This window comes from Xyrauchen texanus, chromosome 8 (genome assembly GCF_025860055.1).
Source record: "Xyrauchen texanus isolate HMW12.3.18 chromosome 8, RBS_HiC_50CHRs, whole genome shotgun sequence".
NCBI classification, from domain to species: Eukaryota; Metazoa; Chordata; class Actinopteri; order Cypriniformes; family Catostomidae; genus Xyrauchen; species Xyrauchen texanus.
The window spans coordinates 38,096,113-38,108,051 of NC_068283.1; the positions used below are offsets into that span (position 1 = coordinate 38,096,113).

Here is an 11,939-nt window from a genome sequence, read left to right on the forward strand (position 1 = left end):
TAAAGCACTTACATATAACACTAAACACACATTAAATCACAATGTTTATGTAGTATTAAGATAATTTCATTAATAAATTAGCTTTTCAACCCGAGATCATTTAGCAAGACGACCGGGCTAATCGACTAAGAGTGTGTTCAGATGTTGACAATGTTATCAAATGGCCTAATTGCTATCTATGATTAGTTATTTGATGAATTAAAAATGCATGTATTTGATAAGTAGGAGAGATTTGCATTTAAAAGACATGTTATTGTATGCGTTTGGATGTCATAGGCTAACTGGCTAACATTAGCAAAATACATAATTTGCAGATGAAACTCACTTTTGTCTGTGAAACACTTTTCAAGTCTAATACTTGATTGTAGAGGCTTTTCTAGCCTTATAATTTGCGATATTGTACATTTAACACGTTAAACGGCATGCATGCTAAGAGCTAAAGCTAAACCTGAGGCCTCTGCCAGCAGAGAGAAGCACCAGGATCCATTTTGAGTGTTTCAGTCAACAAAGAGAGATCACACATTTAACTTTCATCCTCCAGCTTGAGGCTCTCATCACAACACATGGATCAGTCATTAGGAACACCTGTAAAGTGTGTGTACCTGCAGTGCTGCCATGGCTGCTCTCGGTGCAGAAACTGGCATCGTCTTCATCCCCCTCGTCCAGTCCATCCAGGCAGTCCGATTCATCGTTGATGGCCTCCTCCTCCTCCTCTTCTTCGTCCGTCAGAGGAACCGCGATGCACTCGTCCTCCTCCGATCGCAAACTGACCACATCCTCGTCCTCTTCATCGCTTTCGTGGTCATCGTATACCACACCGCTGGCGGCGCTCCGCCGTCCCCTGCCTCTGCCTCTTCCTCTGCCTCTCAATCCCGCGGATCGCGCTTTCCTCCGGCCTCGTGTCGTATGGTGATGGTTGCCCCGTTTCGGTGTGACAAACTCCTCATCGGAGCTCCCTCTCACCTTCGGCTTTAACGTCCGGCGCGGTCTCAACCCGCGCACTGGCCCCGACGAGGGCTCCTGCATCAGCGGGGTTTTGGGCGGCCTGCCTCTTCTCCCCCTCATTATGGATAAAAATCTATTCTCTTCAGTTTCACGCTTTGCGCACTCTTTACACGCATAAAACCCGGAATTTCGGGCACCACCGCAAAGATGATCTCGTGGAGGCGAGGATGCACGAGTGCCGCGGAGCCCCGGTCTCGGTTAACGCGAGAAAGCTTAAATCGAACGCCCGGCGCCCCGCTTCAGGTCGCTTGCAGCCGCCATGTTCTTTCCTCCCTCTCCGTCCACACTGACAACAGACAGCAGGCCTTACTGCGGGAGTCACGTGACCCGCGCTTATTCGAACGCCCGCTACTACTACCATTTCATAAATCAATGCGCTCTCAGAGCGCGTGTTACGAACAACATTCGACGCTTTAGCGCGGGAAATTAGGTTCTGCGTGCGAGTTCGATGGTTTTATCAGTGTGTTTTCAGTGGCAATGGTATTGTGATCTGTTGATATCAAGGAGATAGGTTGATAGCAAAGTAGAGTATGTTGAAACGTTCTTTTTATTTGGTAGTGCAAAACCAGTATTATAAGCCCCGTTTCTCATTAATGACGAACTTTCTACTATTGACCGTTTCTGGCACTTTGATAGCCTGGTCTAAGGGGGTTAAGGGGTTGCCCCCCTCTAGATTTTAATTGTGACCTTTTAGTCAGACGCTGAAAAAAATAATACAGTGCACTGCTTCCAGTTGACATTGACGATAAAAATAAAATATGCATATATATATTGTCATTTGTAATACAGTGCACTGCTTCCATACATACATACATACATACATACATATATGGGTTGTCAGTTTATGTAAAAATCACAACATTGTTGTAGATGCTTTTGCAGAATCTTAATCTGGAGGAAAATTGTAATTCCCTAATTCATAAGCAGTCAAGGCTGTAGATTTGGCTTGAGCATTGGGGGGTTACAGTGTGAAGAATTTTTTGTTTCTATTTATCATTGTATAAATATTGGGGTGGTTGTATTTGCTTGTTTTGATTATTGGTTACCCCCATGGAATCTACCCCGCTGGAAGCAGACCACTGTATTATTGTGTCCAGGATCAAAATGCAAAACAAAGTCATCACATGTATTTATTAGGGTGCTATCAGAAACAGTTTAAGGGATAGTTCACCCAGAAATGAAAATTATCTCATCATTTACACCCCCTCGTGACATCTCAGATGTGTATGACTTTCTTTCTTCAGCAGAACACAAATGAAGATTTTTATAAAAATATCTCAGCTCTGTAGGTCCACACAATACAAGTGAATGGTGGGCAGAAATTAAATCTCATAAAAAGGACATAAATGCAGCATAAAAATAATATATACATCTCCAGTGGGTAAATCCAGTGATATGATAGATGTGGGTGGAAAATAGATACAAATTTAAGTCATTTATTACTATAAATCTCCACCTTTGACCAGCCTAACCAGTAGGTAGCAATATGCACATAATAATGTGATTTGCCAAAAAAGCTAAAGATAAAAGTGGAAGTGAAAGTGGAGATTTATAGTAAAAAAGGATATAAATATTGGCTATTTACCTATTATATAGCTTCGGAATACATGGATTTAACCACTGGATTTGTATGGATTACTTGTATGCTGCCTTTATACGCTTTTTGGAGCTTCAAAGTTCTGGTCAACATTCACTTGCATTATATGGATCTACAGAGCCGATATATTCTTCAAAGATCTTTGTTTGTGTTCATCAGAAGAAAGTCAAGCGCGTCTGTGATGACATGAGGATGTGTAAATGATGGGAGCATTATTTCCCTTTAAGATGAGGAAATCAAAACGGGAATAACAGTGACGTCTGATGGTCAGATGTGGTTTTTCATGTGTGCATGGCACAACATTTACTTCATGACACTAAATGAACTAAATAAATGTGATTTCATATTTTACAGTATTTAGGCTAATTTAGTGAGACCTGCGGACCCTTCTAGACCGTAACTCTTTGTACCCTGATGCAAGTTGCAATCCAACTACAGTTGTAACATACATCGTATTCGGTGTTAATATGAACCTAATACAGTCACATCAGACCTGACATATAATTTTACACTATAGACAGCTTATTAGAATAATTAATGAAGAAAAAACTCAATATGTAACTACCCGTCACACCGTAAAAGTGTGATATGATCATATCAAATGTGATTGTGAAACAGGAGTACTGCGAGCTATTTCAATGCCGATTCCATAGGTGCGGACATGTAGTCGTGGCCGAGTGGTTAAGGCGATGGACTAGAAATCCATTGGGGTCTCCCCGCGCAGGTTCGAATCCTGCCGACTACGAGTTCTTTATATTTTTGTGTGTGGAATTTTGAACATGATTTTCACCAGGTTACTCATAATGCTTGTATAAACGGCTCGGAACGTTAAAATAAATATCTGTATTGACAACTTTTAAAATAACTGTGAAAGGGCAAATAACCACGCGCTGCAAAGTGGCTAAAATGTTGATGCTTTGACAGACTTCAATTCCATTTCACTATCACTCAATAAGAAAATTGAATATAACTTTATCGCATGTTATCACAACACATTTGACGTGAGTAGCTTGTAGATTGCCGTCGATGTGAATTAAATCCAACGAAATTCCTTTCAATTGTCAGCAGGTGGAGCATTTGTATCATTTTATAGCGTTGAAAACTGTGGGATCATGAGTCATGATCAGTGTTCGGTGTAATCCAATTACAAGGTAATTCGTTGTTGTAATCTAATTACTTTTTACTCGCAAAAAAGTAGTGCAATGCAGTCAATACATTTAATTACTTTTAAGTACATTATAAGGTAATGCTTATTTCTAATATACATTATTTATGTAGAATGCATGAATTATGGCCCCGTAACTAGTGGTGGTGGTGTGGTGGTCTAAAGCACATAACTGGTAATCTGGTAATCAGAAGGTTGCTGGTTTGATCCCCACAGCCACCTAAGTGCCTTGCTCAAGGACACAACTCCATGTTGCTCCGGGGGGATTGTCCCTGTAATAATTGCACTGTAAGTCCCTTTGGATAAAAGCGTCTGCCAAATGCATAAATGTAAATGTAGTCATTATGAAGGAGAAATGTGATGTGCTGAGTGTACATGATTTGTGTGTAACAGAGAACAAAAAAAATATAGAAATTATTTTGAATTTGTTGAGCGGAAAAGTGTTTCAGAAAGTAACTTAATAGTAATGTGATTACTTTTTCAATTAAGTAATTAGTTAAGTCATCTGATTACAGTTTTAGAGAAATAATTAGTAATTTGTACTGGATTACTATATTTAAATAACTTACCCAACACTGGTCAAGATGCATATGTCTTTTTGGAGTTTTACTACTTATATTAATATGCATATATCTTCTCTGGTCTCAGGGTTAAGTGAAATTGTGGTAATTTACTAGATTATTCTAAAATAGTTCTATTGAAGATGAGTAGTGGCATGATAATGGAATAAAATGATCTATAAATTGTGTTGATCTATACGTATATGTACCCAGATACTGATTCATGTGGTTGCATTTTTTGCATTTCATTTCAGCTGGGACACGCTCAATGTGGCAAAGTACAAGGAGCCGCAAGCTCATAGAAATGTGTACGATAGGGCAAGGCAATGTTCCAGATCAACGTTTGCATTCTGGAACACATTTGCATAGGGTGCGGTAGAAGCCAACAGGGATTTCTTTGTCTCACCCAATGACATCGCACTATTGTTTTAATGAGTTTGGAAACAGCCCTTGAACACTTTGCCTTCCAAGATGCATGCATGATCACCTGGTGTGACCTTAACGTGTGTCTCCTGTCCTCTGCACAGATTAAATCAAAAGGAAAAAGCCAGGTGATTTCATAACTGGCTTGCAGATAGGACTGGCAGTTAATGTAGCATGTGTATGTGCTGATAATAACACTTATGTAACATACCTGGACAGGTTCAGACTAAGTGGGAACATTTGAGATCATCCTGCCAGAAATAAGGACAACCATTGTTTTGGTAGGAAGAAATAGCCGATGATGCAAGTGTGAATATTTGTTTATTCCAAATAACTTTTATTTTCCTTTTAGAGGGATTTTGGCAATGCCAGCGCAATAAAAATATTGGCTGATAGCAAATAATATTTTCCCTATTCAATCAGAATTTTTCATTCTCGTTCAAACCAAAACATTTTAATATCTGAAATTGATATAACTTGATATAATATGCATTATATAATATGTATAACTGCAGTGTGATGCTATATATCATCTAAAACTACTTTAACCCATTTAATCCCCCTGGTTATAATTTTGAGCAAGAGTTAGTTTGAAATTTAAAGGGTCTAAAAAGAGTTGTTGATGTACATTATTTTACACAGACATGTTAATTCAAATTAAATTGAAGCATGTGTGTTAGAATACACATACAACTTCCACATTTTGTACTATCAATGTTTAAAGGGTTTATTATTGATTTATTAATAAGGTTTGATATGAATCATGCTCACAGGACAACTACACATGTAAGCGGTCACAATTGTGACCAATAGGAAGAGACAGAGCCTCAGTTTTGAATAGGTGAGTGATTGACTCCCATTATAAAAATGCAGATTTGTAACAAAAGTATCATTACATTAAATAAAGTACACTTGGAGAAGAAATATGCAATTGTTAATTCATTATTTTTATTATTTTCTAATTGATCCTATTGAGCAACTGCACAACATTTGACACTGTATTTTTCCAACACTTTGGGTTAATTGTGCAATTATTGTGCACGCAGTTTATACGACCTTATAGAGTCTACAGGGGAAATTTGTATTATTTAGTTTTTATTCCGTTCATGACATAGGCTAACATAATAGCACCTAAAATCATGATACACAGTTCGGTTGATGGACATGTCATTTGCCAACTACCCGTTCATGAGCCTATTTACACACTAATGTGGTTATAAATACCAAAAATCTGCTTATTTTAAAAATCCAACAAAGTGAAAACTGCGTTTGAATGAGACTTAAAATCATCATCTTAATCTATTCTTTTGATGTCAAAACGTAAACAAGTATAGTATGGTTATGGTTACGAGTGGTGGTGGCGTAGTGGGCTAAAATGCAGAACTGGTAATCAGAAGGTCGCTGGTTCGATCCCCACAGCCACCACCATTGTGTCCTTGAGCAAGGCACTTAACTCCAGGTTGCTCCGGGGGGATTGTCCCTGTAATAAGTGCACTGTAAGTCGCTTTGGATAAAAGCGTCTGCCAAATGCAGAAATGTAAATGGTTATGATTAGGGGTAGGTGTTGGGGTTGGCTTTAGGGATAAGTACCAATCATGTAGTGGGCAGTAAGAATCTGGCGGGGAGTGAAATTTCGGCACAACACCGGTAAAGGTGTTGTGCCGTGCCATGCAACATGACATCGGGGTAATGTGTGCCGATCGATTTTAGCTTAAAACTTGGATGACATTACCTCGCTTTTTAAGGCGCTTATATGACCACAATTAAGTTTTCAGCTTCCGTTGGCATGCGATAAGTTTGAGCTTAAATTGCAAAAGTAATTTGTGGTACAATTTGAAAGCTTAGAATCTGAACTTTCAAAGAATACCATCACACTTGCATTTGTTACAGAAAAGTCTGAAAAAAATCTGTGCCGCAAATGAGCACCACCTAGAGGTGATAATATAGAAATGCACATATGAATACAAAAGTTCTTCACATAGCACTTAAATAGACAAGTAACATATCAAACGAAAGCTCTCGATCTCAATGAATGGGACCGTTGTCGAAAACCACAGTTTGAATGATTATCAAAATTATCATGAAGTGAAACATGATCTCTGTAAGACAACAAAGACAAACATCTCCTGTCTGCCCTCATCACAGCTTCTCTAAGCCCCAAGTAGCCTCAACCTCAGTTCTCACTTTAGGTTGCTTTCTTCAAAATGAGACAGTTCGTTCTTATCTGTGAGCTGGCATGGTTGAATGATCCAACGTTACATCGTGCACACTGGCACACTGATTATCTGCATTCGATTTGGTCACTTTAGAAATAAATTACCTCAAAAAAGTACATCCCAGAAGTTTAATCAGTAAAAGCAGTGCAGTTCTATACAGGATACCTTAATACAACCACACTCTCAGAGTTCATCCCAAGAACACTACAAGTCTGCCTCAATCTCTTGAATTTTACTGCATTCTTAGTAGTATTTGTGTACAGATGTACAGTCTTGGCTGGACGAATAATCCAGATATACTGGCCTTTCACAGCTGCTTCTTTGCAACGTTAAAAATATGTTCATAATAAATGTAACAACTACAATCGTATCAGTGATCAATGTAACCTCTGGGTCATTTTAAGGCAAAGCACACTTGCTCCCATAGGTTTAAACATGGGCCAGCTTCTTACTAATCTAATACAATACTGGTTACTTCCTTTAATTAACCAGCCCTGTAGCCAGAAGGCATGTGACATCACCATATGTATAGTGTGAAACATAAAAATTAGCTGTTTATACCCTCAGCAGGAAGTAGGGACTTCTGCAGAGCAAAGAGTATAAATATGCAATTTTCCAGCCACAATGACGTGACCTTTCAATATGGCCAAGAGCTGCTGAAGTGGATCTGAATATGATATATATGAACATAAGCTGTTGTAATGTATATGATATGACAGGTGTGAGTGAGAAACAGATCAATATTTAAGTTGTTTTTTTACTCTCATCCTACACTTTCAGTTCTACGTTCTTCTTCTTTTGTTTTTGGCAATTTGCATTCTTCATGCATATCGCCACCTACTGGGCTAGGAGGGGAATTTATATTAAAAAGGACTTAAAGCCGAAGTATGTTACTTGTCAGTGTTAAAATACCTTCACCTTTCCCAGCTTAATATGCAGAAACAACTATAAGTCCGTCATTCACAGGATAAGTTACTCAAGGACTGTAAGCACTGTATTTCTGTGGCGCTTTCAAAATTGTTGTTTGATTTGAGCGACCCACATAGACATGCCCGAACAAAGTTACTTATCCAATGGCGTAAGTTGAAGACAGGACCATCTCTTTGTTTGACCAATGGCAGATGCGTTCAGAAAGCGGTTTCGAAAACATTGTTTATTTTTGCAATTCTGTTTGGTGCAGAAGAAATTAAATACTTAAGCTTTAAATATTGATCTGTGTCACCCACACCTATCATATCTCTTCTTAAGACACTGATTAAAACACTGGTGTCATATGAATTACTTTTATGCTGCCTTTATGTGCATTTTGGAGCTTTGAAATTTTGGTCACCATTCACTTGCATTGTATGGACCTACAGAGCTGAAATATTCTACTAAAAATCTTTGATTGTTTACTGCAGAAGAAAGTAAGTTAAACAAATCTGGGATGGCATTAGGGTGAGTAAATGATGAGAGAATTTTCATTTTTGGGTGAACTATCCCATTAACTACCATAGCAACAAAGGGGATACAAAAATGGCCACATGATCACTTAGTTCATCAAGAATGGCAATTCCAGGAGCAATGACCAATAAATGTGTAGACCGTGCCACTCACATGCAAAAAACACCATTATCATCAAACACTTGAATATGCAATAAACTTTGAATAACATAAAATGTAAAATAAAACACCCAAATGTACATAATTGATACCAAAAATAAGAATAAACTTAAACTTAAAAATAACCAAATGTGATGGGTCACAAGGCCAAAATTTGGGAACGGCCAATTATTGTTTTCACCATAATTTAAACAATAGTTTACTGCAGAAGTACATGTATTTTCTTGTTTAACAATATACCTTTTACTTCTCTCTCTCTCTCTCTCTCTCTCTCTCTCTCACTCACACACACACACATACACTAATTATTACCATAACATTGCAAGTATTGTCTTGTTACATGCTATCTTTTGTACATGGTAAAGAAAATAAGTTTAAACAGCTTTAAATTCTTTTCCCGTTACAATTACAAACATTTCTACAGAATGACACCTGTGTGAACGGAGAGGAAGTGACTTAACGTACATCCATTAACACTTAACCATGGGAAAATGGCTCAGAAAAGTGAAGTTAGTTCTGAGAAAAGCGGTTACATAATTTGTTTGCAGCTTGGACCTGGTTTTATATTTTGTTTTGTAATGCAATCTAATGATATTCATAATTTCTTTTAGTGTGGCTTAGGTGTCCAAATCATTTTTGGGGTCACTGTGTGTTGCAGCACTAGAAGATGAAATTGCGATATATAGTTGCATGGGCAATTAAAGTGATTCTGAGAAAAATAAATACTGTATTAATATAAACTGATGGCCAAAAGTTTGGAATAATGTACAGATTTTGTGAGTTCAGAAGGAAATTGGTACTTTGATTCACCAAAGTGGCATTCAAATGATCACAAAGTTTAGTCGGGACATTACTGATATAAAAAACAGCACCATCACCATTTAAAATATATATTTTTTGATCAAATCTAGACAGACCCCATTTCCAGCAGCCATCAATCCAACACCTTATCCTTGAGTAATCATGCTAAATTGATCATTTGATACTAGAAAATCCCTTGCCATTATTTCAAACACAGTTGAAAGCTATTTGCTTCATTAAATTAAGCTTAACATCGTCTTTGTGTTTGTTTTTGAGTTGCAACAGTATGCAATAGACTGGCATGTCTTAAGATCAATAGTAGGTAAAAAAATGGCACAAAAAAAGAAAGAAAAAGCTTTCACTAGAAACTCATCAGTCAATCATTGTTTTGAGAAATGAAGGATATACAATGCTTGAAAAACAGAAGATTTCATACAAACGTGTACACTACAGTCTTCAAAGTCAAAGGACAACAGAAAGAGATGTGGAAGACCAGATGAACAACTAAACTAGAGTATAAGTACATCAGAGTCTCTAGTTTGAGAAATAGACACCTCACATGTCCTCCGCTGACAGCTTCATTGAATTCTACCCGCTAAACACCAGTTTCATGAACAACAGTAAAGAGAAGAATCAGGAGGTCTTATGGGAAGAACTGCAAAGAAAAAGCCACTTTTGAAACAGAAAAACAGAAAGAAACGATTAGAGGGGGCAAAGAAACAGAGACATTGGACAACAGATAATTGGAAAAGAGTGTTATGGATCTGAACCCCATTGATCTTTTGTGGGATCAGCTAGACTGTAAGATGTGTGAGAAGTGCCTGACAAGACAGCCACATCTATGGCAAGTGCTACAGGAAGTGTGGTGTGAAATGTCACCTGAGTATCTGGACAAACTGACCGCTAGATTGACAAGGATCTGCAAATCTGTCATTGTTGCATGTGGAGGATTTTTTGATGAGAACTGTTTGAAGTAGTTTAAGAATTTAAGCACATTATTCCAAACTTTTGGCCACCAGTGTATTTAGGTGTCCAATTTAGGCACACACACGAAAAAAAAAAGATAAAAACGAATTCAGTACTCGACACAAGAAATTTCAAGAATTTCATTTTTATTTATTCAAAAGAAACCAGGAAAAACTGCAAATAAAAATAAAATAAAAAAAATAAGAAAAAGGCGAGACATTTAAATAGGACTGTATGCAGTTGTGTTCAGGAGGGGGAAAGCCGAGGGCAGGTGGTGGGTCACAAGATTTCTCACACATGATTTCTCACTGTAGGTCTGACGAAGCCCAATGCTCAGGCTAAAGCCGCATGGCAGAGACACTGTCACACCAGAGAAAAAGGCACTAATCCAGAGTGAAAAACAAAACAAAAACACAATTCACATAAAAAAATAAATTGGGGCGGTCTATAATACAGAGAGGAATCAATTTATGTAAAAAGAGCTAAAACATACAACACTGAAAAGATGAAAAAAAAAATGTAAGAGAGAGAGACAAAACAACAACAAACAAACCAAAAAACATCACGGGTAGAGTTGATGTGTCAACTCGTGCATGAAAACTCTCTGGTTTCTTACTTCATACTGGCTTAACTGGCAGTTTTCAGCAATTTTTAATTGCGTACAAACAAATGCAATACAGCGGACAGCTGGTGTTCTTTATGCCATGTATGGATTTTGACACTAACACGTCTCAGACTGAAATCATGCAACTGTGGAAAAGTTCTCCAAACTCAATTCCCTCATGAAGTCTATTGAGTAATGTCAGCAACATTCACATCCCAAGACAAATAAAAATGGCTGCAATAAATACATTGGCTTAAAATGGTGTGGTTTTCACATTAGACAAACTCTCGCATGATCCACGTCAATATTCCCGCACATGGAGGCCTCTTGACAATAAATTGTTATTATTATTATCAAAAGAACCCACTCGACTTTCAAGTTCTAAAACGAAATAAGAATGATGGCATCAAATTGACCACATAAAGCATTAAATACTATGGTGTTATGTCTGAGAAATATCAGATATTCATAATATTATACCGATGAGTTAGCATGTTCCAGAGCTACTCCGCTTCATCCACCCTCCCAAAAACGCAACATAATTTACAAGTGGAAAAAGAAAAACAAAACTGCGTTGAAACGATGGAACAGACAGACACATACAAATATATATAATATATATTTAAAAACAAAAATGTATTCTCTCTATAGGTGATTTTTTTCTTCTCCACAGCCCAGATGTACACTGCTTTTGCAATTCATTTCTCTTCCATTTGACATGTTTTCAGAATGCATTTTTTTCCTTTTTAAAAACAGCTTCATGATTTGCTATTATAAAGAGATTTAAACATGCAGCAATAATAGAAACGAAAAGGAAACAAAAATAAAAATCGAAATGCAGACAACAAAATAAGGCAAAAGCAGCAGGATGAATCTATAGACAGAATCAAATGTTGTTTTAATTTATGCTTCGTGTACTATGCAAAATTCAGCCTTTCCTTTGCTTCGACTGCAAGCGTTCATGAAGACATCAAAAAACTTCTCAGGAATAATTGTTTCG

General features: G+C 37.5%; 1 protein-coding gene and 1 non-coding gene across 13 annotated transcripts in view; one reads left to right on the top strand and one right to left on the bottom strand.

Annotated features, from left to right (window-relative positions):
* Positions 1-1,279, bottom strand: part of LOC127647538 (nucleosome-remodeling factor subunit BPTF-like) — a 56,413-nt gene extending 55,134 nt beyond the window's left edge. For all 12 annotated transcript variants that reach the window (XM_052131827.1, XM_052131828.1, XM_052131829.1 and 9 more), the window contains exon 1: positions 603-1,279. In XM_052131827.1, the coding sequence (XP_051987787.1) occupies positions 603-1,065 (463 nt within the window). In that variant the 5' untranslated portion in view covers positions 1,066-1,279. The remainder of the gene's footprint in view (positions 1-602) is intronic.
* Positions 1,280-3,265: 1,986 nt separating this feature from the next.
* Positions 3,266-3,347, top strand: trnas-aga (transfer RNA serine (anticodon AGA)). The gene has a single exon. It is a non-coding gene; the product is annotated as a tRNA-Ser (tRNA).
* Positions 3,348-11,939: the final 8,592 nt, after the last annotated feature.